The sequence below is a fragment of the Pseudonaja textilis genome, chromosome 11 (genome assembly GCF_049901715.1).
Source record: "Pseudonaja textilis isolate UNSWEBS1 chromosome 11, rPseTex1.2, whole genome shotgun sequence".
NCBI lineage: Eukaryota > Metazoa > Chordata > Lepidosauria > Squamata > Elapidae > Pseudonaja > Pseudonaja textilis.
In genome coordinates this window covers 139,513-157,500 of record NC_142000.1, presented here as the reverse complement: position 1 = coordinate 157,500, position 17,988 = coordinate 139,513, and the positions used below count along the sequence as shown (strand labels likewise).

Genomic DNA, 17,988 nt, shown 5'->3' with positions numbered 1-17,988 from the left:
ACTATACAAGCAAGCCTAATCTCTCTTGAAAAAAAAATACAGCACAGATAAGTGAGTACCTATCAGCTCTAAATCAAATCCCACAACAACCGCTACTTCAAGTACAATCACAACTACAACCAAAAATAACCACCAAACCACAGCCACAATTACTATCCCTTCAAATAATTCCACAAATAATATCTCCTTACTCATCAGAGACACCATGGAACATGAACAGAAACATCCAAACGCCATCTTATTTGGTCTCGAAGACACCAACAAATCAGATGACATCACCAAAGTTCGCAATATCATAAGCAACTTAAATACAACAAACATCTCTCCTGAAGATATCATTGAAATAACCAGAGATGGCCCTGGGTACAAATACAATGATGGCTCTATGGCCCCAAGATTTTGTAGAGTTGTATGCAAAACTGAGTCCAGCAAACGCACATTCATTCATACAATAAACGCCATTGCAAAAACCAATCCCAACCACAAAAAACTTCGCTCAAGACCACACTTATCCATACTGCAAAGAATTTGCTCCCGTGAACTCTGGAAAGAACTCAAAAACTGTGTAGACAATGGAGAAAAGGACCTATACATTGACTACCAAGCTAATTGCATCAAAAGAAAGTCACAGAACCCACAACTCTGCATCCAACCCCACTTCATCCAATCCAACATCACTCAAAACTAGGCAACTAACTACCTCTATTCCAACCACAACTGGCCTTAAATGCAAGCTACTCAATGCAAGAAGCCTTGTAAATAAAATACCTAAATTTCTCCTCTTACTAAATATGGCTAAATTTGACATTATATTTGTTTGTGAAACATGGCTGAACGTATCTCTCCCTGACTCCATTACCACAGTAAGAGACTATCATGTTTACCGATCAGATCGTGAAATCTGTAGATGAGGTGGTGTTGCTATCTTCTATAAAAAAGTCCCTACATCTAAAAAACATCCAAGTTACCTAGGAGCTTGCTATTCCTGAGACGATCGTCTGTGAACTGTCCTTAAATATCACATTTTGGTTCTTACTGTTACAGAGCCCCTGATTATGACATCGGACATTCAAACAAGCTAAATATACTACTAACATGGGCTGCATCCTGCCCACACGCTTTTATTTTTCTTGGTGACTTCAATCTACCTCACATTAACTGGACCCTTAACAAATGTACAACTGAACCCACACATGCAACCTGCTACAATGCAGTAACAAATCTGGGACCAGAACAACTAGTAACCAACAACACTAGATTTAACAACTGCCTCGATCTCATCTTCTGCAATAGTTTGAATTCAATTTACAGAATCCAAATTAAAGAACCCTTTTCCAACAGTGACCACAACATGATAGACTTTTGTCTCAACATACGTCCACACAAAAATCATCACGACGGAATCCCCAATTATAACTTCAAAAAAGGCAACTATGATCTTATAAACAACGATCTCTCATCCCTTGATTGGCAATTTCTATTCTCTAGATGCAATACTGTAGAAGACCATTACAACGTATTTTTACTTGAAGTCAAGAGTCATCAAACTATATGTACCATTAACAACTCCCAAAACCAGAAAAAACAAATTACCCATAACAACAAGGAAGCTTCAATCCAAAAAAAAAAAAAATCACTTTGGCAGAAAAACAAATCTGGTCACATTGCCAACTTCAAAAGCTGACACAAAAATTTATGCCACCAGATAAAAACTGAATGCACCAATTATCACATTAAACAAGAAGAAAACCTTCTACACACCAATTTCACCCGTGCTTTCTACAATTTTGTAAACAACAAAATAAAAGACTCAAGGTCCATCCCACCCCTGATAGGACCTAATGGTAAAGACTGCAACGATGACACCATTAAAGCCAACATCTTTAACACATTCTTTGGCTCAGTATTTGTAAACAGCAACGGATCATGCCCAGTATTTCCTAGTTGAACCACAGACAACTACTACAATGATCTAATACACCTCTATTTTACAGAAGACAAAGTTGAAAAAGCACTATGCAATCTAAAACCATCTCTATTTATTGGACCGGATGGAATATGTGCCTACTTCTTAAAAAAGCTATCCACTGCCATAACCGAACCTCTAAGCATAATCTTTGAAAAATGTTTCTGGACCAGCTCCTTGCCAAACCTATGGTCACAAGCCATGGTCATCCCCATCTTCAAAAAAGGAGACCCCAGCCTAGTTGAAAATTACAGACCAATCTCTTTATGCTGCATCACCTGTAAAATCATGGAATCAATTATTAACCAATCCATCATCCTCCACTTAGAAACAAACAACCTACTCTCTAATAAACAATTTGGTTTCAGGAAAAAACTATCCTGTAATCTGCAACTCTTACACTGCAAAAACATATGGACTACACTAGATCAGGGTAAAGCAATAGACGCAATCTACATAGAATTTTGTAAAGCCTTTGATTCAGTGGTACACGACAAACTACTCCTAAAACTAAAATCTTACGGTATCTCTGTATAACTGCATAACTAGGTAGAAGCATTCCTGTCAAACAGACAACGAATGGTCAAAATTGGGAGTGTCCTATCAAATTCTGTACCTGTCAACAGTGGTGTCTCCCAAGGCAGTGTTCTAGGACCAACTCTTTTCATACTCCACATAAATGACCTCTGTGATCATATTGAGAGCAATTGCGTTCTCTTCGCTGATGATGTAAAGCCATTCAACACAACAGACAATATTGCTACCCTTCAAAAAGATCTTGACTATGTATCAGAATGGTCAAGCAAATGGCAATATCAAATCTCAACAAATAAATGCTCATATAGGAAAAAAATACATATAGGAAAAAAAAATCAGAAGATAAAATACAGGCTGAATAGTCAAGACCTTGTTGATGATCCAAACTCTGTCAAGGATCTTGCAGTATTCATCTCTAATGACCTAAGTGCTAGAGCCCACTGTAACTACATAGCCAAAAAGGCATTAAGATTTCTTAACCTAATCTTACGTAGCTTTTTCTCTGGTAATATTACACTAATAACTAGAGCATACAAAACATTTGCTAGACCAATTCTCGAACATATCTCATCAGTCTGGAACCCACATTACAGATCTGATATTAACAAAGTTGAGAAAGTCCAGAAATATTTCACAAGAAGAGTTCTCCACTCCTCTACTCATTGCAGAATACCTTATGCCACCAGACTCGACATTCTAGACCTAGAAAACCTAGAACTACGCCGCCTTTGGTCCGATCTAAATATAGTATATAAAATCATACATTGCAATGTTCTACCTGTCAATGAATACTTCGGCTTCAACCATAACAACTCAAGAGCAAACAGCATAAGCGCACCAATGTGCCTACCCTCCCTGTCATATTGTTTCTTTTATTTTTTTCTTTTTCTTTTATGTATCCATGTATTCATAACTATGTTTTTACTTATACCTATTATCTTGTAAGCAATTGACAAAAATAAATAAATATTTTTTTTTGATGAAAGCATCAGATCCTGAAGACACCTTTGCCAACAATTATTTTAAAAAGTCTGAACTAATAGTTGTGACTACATGTTGCTAAGAAATAGCCTACTGCAAACAAGCCAATTTATCAGGAAAAGGTCTACTATTGTAGCAAGGAAAATACAGCCACAGTAAGAGGTTGTCATATGTGACAGGAGTCTTCAGCAAAACCACCTCTGCAGAAATCAATTCCCCAAGAACTAGAATGCTTCTTTTCACTTCAATATAACCAACACTAAAATAATCTGTTTTGCTGTGAAATCCCAAGCCATACTGACCTTATAGATAGATAACTTCTATTGTAATTTTTTTTTTACTGTGAGCACACTGGCCCACATTAAAAATGAAATTCTAAGTATTTTTTAAGTCTTTCTGCCAAAATTGAAGCAAAGATTTTATAGTCTGCATTTAGTAAGAAATAGGTCTATAATGCTTAATTTGCAATGGATCAGCCTCTTCTTTTGGAATAAGTGTAATATAAGCTTCTGACCATGTTTTAGATATCATCTTCTTTAACATAGCTTCATTCATGACCTCTAGCAGTGGAATGCTCAATGATTCTTGTAGTGTTTTATAAAATTCTGCCGGAAGCCCATCTGGACCTGGTACTTTCCCATTATTTTGCTTCTTAAGTGCTTCAGTTAATTCCATCATTGTTATATTACTTTCTAACATTTTTTCAGTCTCTTTTCCTTTAATAAGGAAAACAGGTTGTGAAGAGGAGATATAGTGCCCCAGACAATCCTGCAGACTCTGCTCAAGCATCACTTATATGCTATGTCTTGGATAGAAGGAAGTGAACTACCAATTATCTTTTCTGGCATCCTCACCACTCTCTACACTGCCTTCCTGTCTGAAGCAGTAAAATTCTTCCAAACCAGGCAGTAATGCAATATGACAGGATGCTCTCAATTGTCCCTATATAGAAAGTGGTAAGGACAGAGGAAAATGAACTTTTCCCACACGATGCAGAAAATGCAGGCACTGCTATGTCTGCTTCACCAGTGTCTCATCGTTGAGTGACCAAGCTAGTCTACTCATTAGCTGCACACCCAGAAACTTGATGCAGCTAACCACCTCCACAGGTGAATCATTTATACATAAAGGTTTGTGGCTGTTGCCTGCCTTTTTTGAAATTGACAATGATCTCTTTAGTTTTGCCTACATTAAAATGAGGCTGTTTTTGTTACACTAGTTCACTAAACCCCCTACCTCCTTGTGGTAAGCATCCTCATTGTCATCTTGAATAAGGCCCACTACTGTTGTATCATTCGCATAATTCACAATATGGTTGGTGGTAAACCTAGCACAGCAGTCATAGGTCAACAGAGTGAACAATTGCGGACTTAGGACACAGCCCTAGGAGAACATGTGCTCAAGAAAATGGTGTTAGATATATTAATCCCAACTCGCACATACTGGGCCTTATCAATAAGAACGTCAAGAATCCAGTTGCACAAAGGAGTATTAAAGCCTAAAAAGCCCAGCTTGTCTACAAAATGCTGAGAGATGATTGTATTAAATGCTGAAGTCAACAAACAGCATTTGCATGAGTGTTTCTTTCCTCCACGTGTGCCAAGCTCAGATGGAGAACAGAAGAAATAGCATCTTCTTAGAGCAATTTGGAGGGTAAGCAAACTGAAGCGAGTCAAATGTTGGAGGGAGACTGGATACAATAATGTCCTTCATTAGTTTCTCAAAACATTTGATTATGATGAATGTAAGTGCAACTGGATGGTAATTATTGAGACCCGTAATTGTAGACTTTTTGGGCACTGGCAAAAAAAATGGCCATCTTAAAACATGATAGGACAGAGTAAATACTTTGTAAGTATTTACAAAGAACATTCAGAGCCTCATCTCTGCACAAGGAGGAATATAGCCAGCTGTAATAATGATAACAGAACATTTCCTAGACAGATAGAACGGTCTCTATTTGGGAGGAAGGGGGTGGCGCTGTGGCGGAGTGGGGAGAGAACAGCAAGCTCTGCTCTCGCATCCCCAATCTGCATGTTCAGAGGCCCCGGTGAGGGCACGTAGACCCTGGAGGGGGAGACGAAGGTGTGAGGAAGCCTGAGGAGAAGTTTGATGGTGGCGACGGTTGACAGCTTTGAGGGAGACCCCATTTGCTGCGACGTGTGAGTGATCTGCCATCTCGATGGCAAACCATAGCTGCGGCACCTTAACCCAGTGAGGAAGACACCAGAACAGGAACAGCATTTTTGGCTTCAATTGACAGATCAGATTGGAAAGTGAAGAAGACGGAAAGTGAAAGTCGAGGAGAGATGGCAGAACTGTGAGTCTTATAAAAGCGGACGGAAGTCCGAATGGAAATGGCAATCCAGTGGTGAAAGCAAAGAACCCTTAAGACAAGATTGAAGCTGACTTATTTGATTAAAGATTGATTGGGTTCTGGACTTGTTCTGATAAATTTGGAGTTGGTTTAGACTGACTATTCAGGAATTTGGAGTTTAATTTGATGGATCTGTGGCTTGTAAAGGAAGAAGAATGGTGGAAAAAGTAAGAAACAGGACTGAGCTTAAGAACAGAAGTGACATTTTGAGACTATACAGAAAAGAGAAGCTGATGCAACAGACTGTGACTAAACAAAATGTGAACGGACAGGGAAAGGAAAGAGAATGAACAATATTGGACCTTTTTCTACAGATCATAATTACTGAAATAATACTTTGATTAAGGTTCGATTGAACATATTAGGAACTTAAAAACTGCATATTAGGAGTTTAAAAATCTAAATGATATGATATGAAACTGTGAGAAGATTGATATTATCTTGTTGATTATTAATAACTAATGAAATAAGGTTATATATATAATAGAATCGAGATTTGTTTAACTTTATATTTTAATATCTATTACTTGTTTAAAAGAAATTCTATATGAATTCTATAACTAAGGATAAAGAATATAGCTGACATATTATAATATAGTAACATAACATAGTTATACAAGAATAAGTAAGACCCCAAAGAGAAGCAAGAATCAACAGAAGATATAGGTAGACACAGAATTAACAATGGAAGAAGAGATCAAACTACTCTCAATAAATATCAATGGATTAAACTCCCAGATTAAGAGGAAACAAATACTAACTAAATTAACTAAGCAAAACATTGACGTTATATGCCTACAGGAGGTACATATTTAAAAACAACACAGAAAATATCTAGAATACCCCAAGTTAGGTGTACTATTCACAGCATTGTATAGTGGCAGATCAAAAGAAAAGCGGGGGTAGCAATTTATGTAAAAAAAAGGGGGATAAATGCAAAAAAAATTACGCAGATGAGCAAGGCAGAATTTTAATGATACAAATTAATTTGCATCAAAAACAATTACTATTGGTGGGGATATATGCCCCCAACAATAACCAAAAGAAATTTTATAAGAGATTATATGATAAAATAATTAGTGTAGGTGAAGAAAATATTTGTTTAATAGGGGACTTCAATGCCATTGTTGATGTTAAAAAAGATTATATCAGTACGGAAGAGACTAGGAAGAAAAAAAAGAGAATTCTATTCAAAGCCCTTTTTTGATCTAACGCAAGAGACCAATTTGGAAGATATATGAAGGAAGAGAAATCCAGACAAGAAGAAATTTACATTTTATTCTAGTCCACAAAAATCTTGGTCTAGAATGGAGGGCAGAGCTGACATCGCAACGATACGGCTTGCAATCTCGAGGCTTTGAGACTGCAGCCAATATCTTTGCCCCTGGTCGGTCCAAACGGACCTAAACTGTCCCGTAGAGACAGTGATAGTGGAGGGCACATCCTGTGAATGGGGCAACTGGGAAAGACATTAGTGAAGTAGAAATAATGCCCAATGTATGAGCCGATCATAGTCCAGTAAAAATTAAATGGAAAGGACAGAATAAAAGGAAAGGAGATGGATACTACACCCACAAATAACAAAAGAAAAAGAATACATTCAAAGAATTAAAGATGAGTTAGAAGTATTTTTAAGGTTAACCTAAAACAACATACCACCTTACAAAATTTATGGGACACCACAAAGGCCTTTGTGAGAGGTATATCAATAGCTTATGTAGCTAAGAAAAATAAAGAAAAATGGAAGAAACAGAACAAATTGTAAGAAAGAATAAAAAAAAATTGAATATGAGCTTCAAAAAGATCCAAAAAATATGGAAGCCAAGAAAGAAATAGGGATAATTAGACACAAATTAAATTTGATAGACATTGAGCAAAATGCACATAACTTAAAAACTCTCAAACATAATTATTTTGAATCAGCAAACAAACCAGGAGGATGGTTGTCCCATAAATTAAAAAGAGCAAAAGAGAAAAGATTAATTCAGTAACTTAAAGATGAGGAAGGGACAGTGTATTATCAGATGGAGAATAAAAAGAGAATTGTGCAAAGGTATTTTGGCGAGCTTTATAAAGAAGAAGTTATGGAAGAAAACATTAGACACTACTTGGAGGGAAACAGTCTGAGCCCAATCTCTGAAGAAAACGGAGAAACACTTAACAAAGAAATAACACTAATAGAGCTACAAAAGGCAATAAAAAAACAAAAAAATAATAAAACACCAGGTCCAGATGGTTTACCCAGCAAATTATATAAAAATTTATCTGAAATATTTGAACCAATATTACTGGAATTATATAATGAGGCATTAATGCAAGCTAGACTTCTGAGGTCCTGGTCCGAGGCATACATCTCTTTTAATTGCAAAAGATGGCACCACTCAACAACTAATTGTGAACTATAGGCCAATCTTGTTGCTAAATACGGACTATAAGATATTTATGACAATATTGGCAGAAAGAATGAAACCAATTTTGAGTGAATTTATACATACAGACCAGAATGGTTTCCTGCCAAATAGACAAATCAAAAACACTATTAGAACAGTACTAAATTCAGTTGAATATTATGAAGCTCACCCAGAAAAACAGGCAGCTTTAATCTTCCTAGATGCGCAAAAAGCATTTGATAATCTTAATTGGAAATTCATGTTATATCAAATTAAAAATTGAATTTCGACAATAATATACAAAAAACTTTACAAGAAATATACTCAAATCACAAAGCGAGTGTACTACTGAAGGGAGATCGCGCAGAAGACTTTGAAATTGAAAAAGGAGTGAGACAAGGGTGTCCACTATTGCCTCTGCTATTTATCTTTTCTTTAGAAGTGTTGCTAGCCGCAACCAGACAAAACCCAGAGATTAATGGAATTAAAATTAGAAATGAGGAATATAAAGTTCAGGCATTTGCTGATGATTTGGTATTTATAGTAGAAGATCCAGTGAATTCGGGACCAATATTGTTGCAACAAATAGAAAATTTGGGGAAGTGGCAGGTTTTAAAATAAACAAAAACAAAACTAAGATGATAGTCAAAAATTGTATAACAAAAGAGAAAGCAGAAGTAGAAAGTATAATGGGACTGCAAATAGTAAAAAAGGTGAAATACCTGGGAATTTGGTTATCACCCAGATGTTCATCACTAAAAGAGGACAATTATATTAAATTGATTAAAAAAATTAGGAAAGAATTAGAATTATGGACCAAATTGAAATTATCTCTATCAGGAAGAATAGCAACTTTGAAAATGAATACTTTACCAAAACTAATATATTTATTTCAAATGACCCCAATTAAATTAGGGAAACCTTTCTTTATAGAACTAAATAAAATGATGTCTAAGTTTGTCTGGTTGGGCAAGAGGCCACATATTAAGAAGTAACTATTACAAAATAATAGGAGCAGAGGTGGTTTGGGATTACCAGAATTGAAGCTCTACTATCAGGCAGCGGTGTTGAGTTGGATTAAGGATTGGGTAAATTAAAAGACAAGAGAATCTTAACATTAGAAGGACATGACCTCCTGATAGGTTGGCATGCATTTTTGTGGGAAAACAAAAGTAAAGTGCATACCTATTTTAATCAACATTTAATAAGGGACTCATTGATCACAGCCTGGGAAAAGGTAAGCACTATATGGAAATCCCATGATGGCTGTCAACCATGGAAGTCATAATCCATCCAAATAGATTAGACTTAAGGAAAATGGTAAACTATGAAGAATTATTAGATAGTCAAGGGAAATTAAAATCAAATCAAGAACTAAAAGAAAATGGAATCATAACTGATTGGTGGCCATATTTGCAAATCCAAAATAAATATTAAAAAAACCTAAAAGATTTTGGCTCTGACAAAGGGCAGAATCAATTAGATAAAATATTAATGGGATCAGAACAAAAACTTATAACTAAAATATATAAATATTTATTAGACTTTAAAATGGAAGAGGAAACAGTCAAGGGTACAATGATCGCATGGGCACAGAATTTTGGATATACTATAGAATTAGAGGAACGGGAGAAAATATGGAATGTAAATTATAAGCTAACAGTATCCGCAGCATACAAAGAAAATATGTACAAAATGTTTTATAGATGGTATTTAGCTCCAAAGAGATTGGCAAAAATTTATCCCAATGTAAGTCCCAAATGTTGGAAACGTAAAAAAGTTGATGGTACATTTTACCACATGTGGTGGCTATGCCCTGAGACCAGGACATATTGGATCCAAATCAAAAATTGGTTACAAGAGATTATTGGGTACCAGATTGAGCTCAGACCGGAAACCTACCTTCTAGGAATCATCAAGGATAAATTACCAAAAGAGGCAAAATACTTATTGTTACACATTACAACAGCCGTCAGAATAGCCTTTGCGCAGGTATGGAAAACACTAAATACTCCCAACAAAGAATTGATAATACATAAAATAATGGAAAGTGTTGAGATGAACATGTTAACATTGAGACTGAAAGAAAAAGATGACTCAGAATTCTTTTTAAATTGGAACTTGGTATAAATGGTTAAAAAACAGAACTAAGAAAGGAGACAAGAAATCTAATTGGAATAATCCTTATGAGAGTAAAATGTAAATATGTAAACTATATAAAGATATAAGGATAGTAATTATAGTGGAAACTATTATTTTAATATTAGATAAATGTAATATAATGTATTATGATATTTAAATTAAGAACCTGTATAGATGCTAAGAATGCTGTTGGAATTATGATATTTTATGATGTAATAAAAGAAACTCAATAAAAATACATTTAAAAAAAGGAAGGTCTGTATTTGGTAGTCAAAAGCATCAGGGGAGCACAAACTTGAGACCACATTGACATTACACCATCTGTCATTATATAAAAAGAAAACACCCTCCCCACCAAATGGGATTTACCGCTAAGAGCCAAACTGTGGTCCAGCTGAAATGTTGAGAATCCCACCAAGCTAACAACACTATCTGGGACAGAGAGCTTTAACCAAATTTCTGTTGCAATGATGACACAGCAGTTTCTCACCCCCAGCTTTGTTATTAAACCTAACCTCATGTGATCCATTTTTGGCTCTAAGGAATGGGCATTAGCAAACAAAAGAGATGGCAGTGACATACTCTATGGTTTAGCTTTTTAGCCTAGCCTCTACATTCATCCCATTTCCTCTTTTAGTCATATCATCTCCTCTTCTGATGACAGTAAGCGCTGGAGAGAGACTTCCCACCTGCATTGGCTTCTACCACTACCCCGCCTCTGCTGCCCAAAATGCAGAGGACAGCGTTTATGAAGAAAACCAAAATACCTCAATGCATCCTGGTCATTTGCTAGGAGTTTAGGACTTCCGGGTTGCCAGGCTTCGGCGACAGCAGGGATTCGCGTCTCTCCGCGATCCCTGCTGTGCTCGCCGTCTTGGTGCCTCCAATCCAGACGGATCTGGAGGATAAGGCTGCCCTGTAGAGGCAGCTGAAGATAGGGAGGATCTGGGAAGGGGTTTGGGGGTGTCGCAGACCCCCTCCTCACCCAGCTTAACCTCCTTTTCTCAAGGCGGTGGAGCGGCGGTCAATGATGGCTGCCACAAAGAAGCCGGCAGCTGGAAAAGATTGTGCTGGAGGAAGAAGGAGAAAGAAGATTCAGAAGTGAAAGTGCTGGCTGTGCCGGGAAAATAGCAGCTTCTAAAAGCTGGAGTGGAATTGTTTATTGCCTGAAAGATACATTGTATCCCTAAGAAGAGAAAAGTGGCGGAGAAAGCTGCCAAGGGAAAACTTTTTTTTCTATTTACTCTCCCACCCCACAGAAACACTAAATGCAGAACTGGAAAATACTGGGCACCGAAGGTATTTTAACTTGAAAACTGTGAGAGAAAGGACTTTGGACTTTGGACTTAACATCCTCAGAAATTGGAAAGCCCGCATTGGAGGTATGGATTTCTGAGCGTTTAAAGGGAAATTGCTGTTGTAAGTGGGGGGAGAGGAAAAAAAACTTTTTGGATCAGAGCTTGAAAAAGGAGGAGATTGCCTAGAACTTTAAAGAAAGATACATTTTAATGGGAACCTTTTGATTAATCAGTAACCCCAGAAAGAGAAATTGAAGAAGGTAAAAAAAAAAGTATTGAAAGAAATAGTTTATCTGGATCTTTTAGTGACTTTGGAAATTTTGGAATTACTCTTGATTAAAAATATTTGGGTGGTTGTTTTTGAAGAAGTCTTTCTCTTCATGATGGCATTGCTTTTGGATGAATTAAAAACTCAATACCAAAAATATAAGAAAAAAGAGCAAGATGGAAAAGATACTTTGGGCACCCTTTTTCAATTTTTAGAAATGGCGGTATGTACTTATGAAAAACTGACTACGCAGCAGGACGATTGGAACAAAGAAGAAGAAGAAGCCATTTTGGATGAGCAATTGGTTTTCTTTGGGGAGGAGGAGGAAGAGGAAAAGAAAAAGGGGATTTTAAGGGCAGAGAAAACAATCCAAAAAGAGAAAAATGAGATGAAAGGTGGATATAAGGTTAGAAAACAACAGAAAGGGGGTAAGCAGAAGAAGAAAAGGGAGGAGGAGAGACAATGGGGTAAAAAAGGCAAGGAGAAAAATAAACAAGAGAGAAAGGAGGGGATGGAAAACCTTAATGGTGGGAAGCAAGATTTAAAGAAACAAAATCTATTTAGAGACAATGGGTAAATTTAATTGAAAAAGGGATCCTGGAAGGTACATAAAAGTGTGTTTTTATATGCGTATTTAGAGTAAAATGTGTATTAGCATATTATAATTAGCTCTTTTATGGTATTTATGGTGGGTTATAGGCTTTCATTTTTTGTAGTGTACTTGCTTTTTTTATAAAGTGTAATTTTAGAATGTACTAACCAGAATCTCAATATAAATTACGTGTTATATTAAGCATTATTAAGTTAGGGAAAAGAGTCAAAGGCGTTACTCCACTTAGTGTACAGGAGAAGTATATCTAAAGAAAAAAGATGAATGGATAACTGGAAAAGAACAGACAAAGAATGATAAGTATTGAGATAAGATAAACAAAATAAAACTAAGAAAGATAAAAGAGGGAAGTAGCTATACAAAAAATTGAAAATGGTAATAAGATATGGAATGGCATATAAAGTAAATATGATTTTTGAATTTCTGTCTGTGCGAAGAGTTTTAACCCGGGATTAAGCAGCTTTCAGAAATGATGTTTTTTTTTATGTTCTATGTTATGTTTGTTTGTGTATTGTTTTTTAAAAGGCAAAAATTTTGAATAGTAAGAAATATAATCTGGACAATAGAATGAAAAGGAGAAATCGGGAGAAGATATGATGAGCAGATAATGTAAATATACATATTACATCTGGCATGTTTTACTGATTCTTCCAGAAAGATTCTTTATTTTAATATGCCTTGATTGTTTGTATGATTTGTAAAGTCAATAAAATTTGTTTTTTAAAAAAAACAAAAAAAAAACAAGTCAGAGGAAAATATAAATGTGATGATTGAATAGCAGATAAACTAGAAAAGAAATGTTATTGAATAAGAGTAAAGAGAAACAATGTGAAATTTGTTAAAGGGAATTTATGTGTCTATATGGAAATGGGATAAATTAGAAAAATGTGATATAAAATAATGTGTTATCTGGTTTGTAAAGATTTATAATGGAAAGAGGTTTTATGTTTTTAATGTTTAATGATGTTTTGTTTTGTTTGTTTGTTTGTTGTTAAAAACAATAAAATTTGTTTTTAAAAAATAAAATATTATTTGCTCTGGCCCTGATCCCACCAGAACAGTGCACAACCCCCACCCCTTGCCTTCCAGGAAGCCTTAAAGTCCTGGCCTTCCCCACAAATGTTGGGGATAGGATGAGCCCAAGGAAGATGTCGACATGTGCAGGAGAGGGCTGCCCTGGAGCGCCATGAGTTTCATAGAGTTTTGAGTTCTTATTGATTTTTATTCCAACTGTTTGGGGCAGGGTATGTGCTTTTATTGTTTTGTTCATCACTCTGGGTCATTGTTACAAAGTGGGCAGCTATACAACTCTTTTAAAATAATGTAAAATAAAAACAATTATAAATTCTTTCCCTATGAGCAAGCTTTCCTAGGTGAGGCTGCAGTCAGTATGATCTGCTGGTCCCACCAAATCATGGGAGATGAGGAAACATGAGGCAAAAGCAACTATAGCCGTGGGAATATCAGAGGACAAAAAGGAAGTACAAGTGCAAAGATTCATTTGCTCTGGAAAGAAAGGAAAACTTACCAAAGACTGGTTCACTCAGAGACACAAGACAAATATATTATAGCTTACTACTTCTTTCTAGAGAGTTCTGAAAACTACAGGCAAAAGAAACTAAGGGAAAAATGTCATCCTTCATGGATCAGAAATACTGAGCAAAATTCATTTTGAGGTATTTTGTGGGGAAAGAGTCCTGGTAGTGATGCTAATCAGTCATAAATTGGCTACAGTGTTTTTTGCTATTCACACCACTGTCCATTTTTATGTTTAAGGATAAATATGAACATAGATATGAGTGCACATGTGAGCTATATATATTGATATACTCTATAATTCAACCATCCAAAGGGATAAGTATGTAGAACAAGATAATTATCATTAGCCATAATTTTAGCCAAGATTGAAAATCCAGCAGCCAGGATTTTCAAACTAAATCTTATACCTATGTCCAGGTTAGGAATATTTCCTTCATCCTAAAATGTGAAGTCTTTTTATTAATCTAAATGTGTATTGGATGTATATATTTATTATAGAATTCATCTAAAAATTGCAATATGCAGTTTATTTTAAATAAACAATATATCACCAATTTTGTAACTAAATATACTGCTAAAGGGGATTTATATAAAGATTCAAACATTTTTGAAATAAATTAACAAAGAATTAAGAGACACCCACCTATTTTTAAATCTATCTAGTGCAGCAATTCCAAAATAGTACATTTTGGATGTAAAAGGCTTTCGTAAGGCTTCAAGCACGTAGCGCAAGGCCAGGCCCAGGGCCATATAAGTCACCAATCCCTTCTCAATTATCCCACCGAAGAGGCAGGCTGTTATGTGGAGCTCCTTATCAGGATATTGCGGGAAAAAACGATATTCTTCAAATAAATTCCTCAGCATACAGTTAAATACTTCTCGCTCCCGTTTAATGTTAGAGTCCTTAAATCTCTGTAGCATTTCTAACACCTGTAAGAAAATCAGAATGTCATAAAGAAAACTCATTTGTGCAGAACCCTACATAAAATGTAAAGTTTTTTCAGTTAATCTGGCCAAAGTTTGGTTAGAGCTCTTTGTAAAGGTGGTGGTAAATAAAACTTTAATTTATTAGGCTAGTTATCACAAGATTTTTTAAAATAATTATTACAATTTTTTAAAGGAAGAAAAGTTCAAGCCTGCCACAAGTTGACCTTGACTACTGATGAGTTCATGGAACATTCAATTAAAATTCAATTATCTGGCCATGTTTGTTTTTTCAAGACAACCCAGCTCAGTGGCTGTATATGTATATGGCTATATATTACAGTAATACTTAATACTGATGAATCACATTTTAAAGGGACTATAAAAATGATCCAATTCATATTTTTAAACCATCCTGACATTAAAAGATGGCAAAATTCTGCCTTAAGTAGATTGTGAGGCATGCAAAGGAAAAAAATATTGTTCTGGACAAGAATATTTCCTTAAAATTGGGTTCAGTTAAAGCTTGAATCGTTTTCAAAAATACCAGTGTAAGTTTACTTGGTAGACCCTCTTATTATCTGGCATATAAGGCGGAATACTTAATAAAATACATCAGCAATGAGATTTACTAATAGATTAATGTTTAAAATATAGGTAGTCCTCACTCCCCAACTGCAATTTGGACCAGCAACTCTGTTGGTAAGCGGTCATTAAGCACAAATCAAGTGACAATACCGATTTATGACATCAGTGCCAGCTTGGTCATTAAGTGAATAATCACTAGTTGCTAAGAGTGATGTGATGGGACCATTTCTTGTGACTTTCTGCCGGTTTCCCCATGGATTTTCTTATAGTCAGTTTCAAAGGTCACAAATGGTGATCACATGACTGCAGAATGCTGCAGCCATAGTAAATGAACACTTGTTGCCAAGTGCCCAAATTGTGATCAATGACTGCAACTTAGAGAACCAGTTGTAAGTCTTTTTTTCCCATAATTTTTTTATTTTTAAATGAAATTTTTATTTTTAAAAATGTATCATTCCATCTTCAGTTGAACAGTGTGTTGTCTGGGTCCAAATATCTTAGTTGAACAATCATCAAAATTTGCAACGTCGTTTGTTACATTGGTATTAATTCTACAATATTAAAATAGTAATATTCCACATAATAATTATAATATTTACTTATCTCTTAACATATCTTCTTTATTTTGCTTCCCTGTTTCTAACTTCCATTTTATTATTTAACCATGGATAAAATAGATCCCATATCATATAATATTCAGTTTGCTCTTTCTCCTTAATTGCTCTTTCTCCTTAATCTGTTCATTTCTGCACATTCTAATATTTTCCTAATCACATTCTCATCTGTTGGTATTTCTTTACTCTTCCAATTTTGTACAAATATAATTCTAGCAGCAGTTAATATATGAATAATTATGCATTTTCCTTACTGTATTTTTTGGGTAGAATCCCCAATAGAAATATTTCTGGTTTTAAATCAATATGCTGTTTTATCATTTTTTCCAACCACACATATATATTTTTGTGCAGTATTTTTTTGCTTTTGGGCAAATCCACCACATACGATAATATGACCCAGGTGGCACTTCCAGCATTTAGCCAATTTATCTTCAAACATTTTTGCCAACAGCACTGTTGCAAAATGTCATCTATAAAACATCTTATACAAATTTTCTTTGTATGCATTTGACATTGTTAATTTGTAATTCCTATCCCACAATTTTTGCCATTTATCTAATTCAATTGTGTAACCAATTTTTTTTTGCCCATGCTATCATTGTTTCCTTTACTTGTTCGTCCTCCAATTTCATGTAATAGTAACTATATGTTTTTTATCAATTTCTCTTCTGTCCCTGTTAGTATCTTGTCTAGTTCTGTTGGTTCTTTATAAAAACCATATAGTTTTGCATCTTTCTCGTATCTAGAATGTAAGTGCACTTGTGAATACTGTGTCATATCCCTTGATCACTCAATTGTTGTTTTTGAGTTCCCCCTTCTCATTCAAAATATCTTTATATAACAATATTTTCTATGTTAACATTTGGATGAACCAGTGCTTCCATTGTCGAAAGCCAAACTGGTATCCTCAAATAGTGTTGTTCTCCGAGTTTCTCCCAAACTAGCAATAATGCATTCCTAATATAATGCCTTTGAAAGTAAGTCTTATTTTTCACTGCTGTTCCAAGGTTGAAAGGCCTCTGAACAAGGTCAGTAAGTGAGAATTACCTACAGCAATTTTGTTTTGCATACAGCATATACTAAAAATGCAAAGGTTGGCTGTAACTGTACAAAAGCAATGTTTCAAAACTTACAATTGTCATTATTTTGCAACCCAAAAGAAAGTACCATTGTCAGCACCTGTAATGCCAAGTGTCTGATAATACTTGAAATAAAAGCATTTGCTCTCCAAACTCACCTCATCTACAGACATGGTGGGATGGGGTGGGTGATTATAAATACGCTGAAAATAGCTGTTGGCTTCATCATCAATCTCTTTGCTAAAGTGCTGATTAGCCTCTGGCCATACCTGAGATAAGTCAGCTGTTGGAAAAAGGCACGTACAAATTAAAAACATGAAATGCTGGAAAATGCATTTATTTTATGGCACCAACTTAACAGAAGCCACCCTACAATGTTTCAACTGCCTCTACTAGTCAGGGAAGTTGGTACCCAGCACACCGATTGGTAGAGGATGAAAGGTGGTCATGTGATCCAAAAAACTCTCAGATGCTGAGGATGCTCTAAGTCAGAAAGGAGATTTGGGCAGAGGCTAAGAGCACAATGAAGCAACCTTGGCAGGAAATATAAAATAGGACACAACTTAATAGTTGTGGGTGAGTTAAGTGCCTAGGTCATATCATTAGGGCTATGTCATCATCATCATCGTCCTCACTAGACTAGCTCTCATGATGTGACCTAAGTTTGAGTAA

The 17,988-nt window shown here is 35.5% G+C and overlaps 1 protein-coding gene across 9 annotated transcripts in view; it reads right to left on the bottom strand.

The window, feature by feature from the left end:
• The window catches only part of CNOT1 (CCR4-NOT transcription complex subunit 1), a 159,059-nt gene that overhangs the window by 60,620 nt on the left and 80,451 nt on the right, over positions 1-17,988 (bottom strand). For all 9 annotated transcript variants that reach the window (XM_087940247.1, XM_087940245.1, XM_087940249.1 and 6 more), the window contains 2 exons: positions 17,475-17,599; positions 14,752-15,038 (listed from right to left, as the gene is read on the bottom strand). In XM_087940247.1, coding sequence (XP_087796373.1) covers positions 14,752-15,038; positions 17,475-17,599 — 412 coding nt within the window. The remainder of the gene's footprint in view (positions 1-14,751; positions 15,039-17,474; positions 17,600-17,988) is intronic.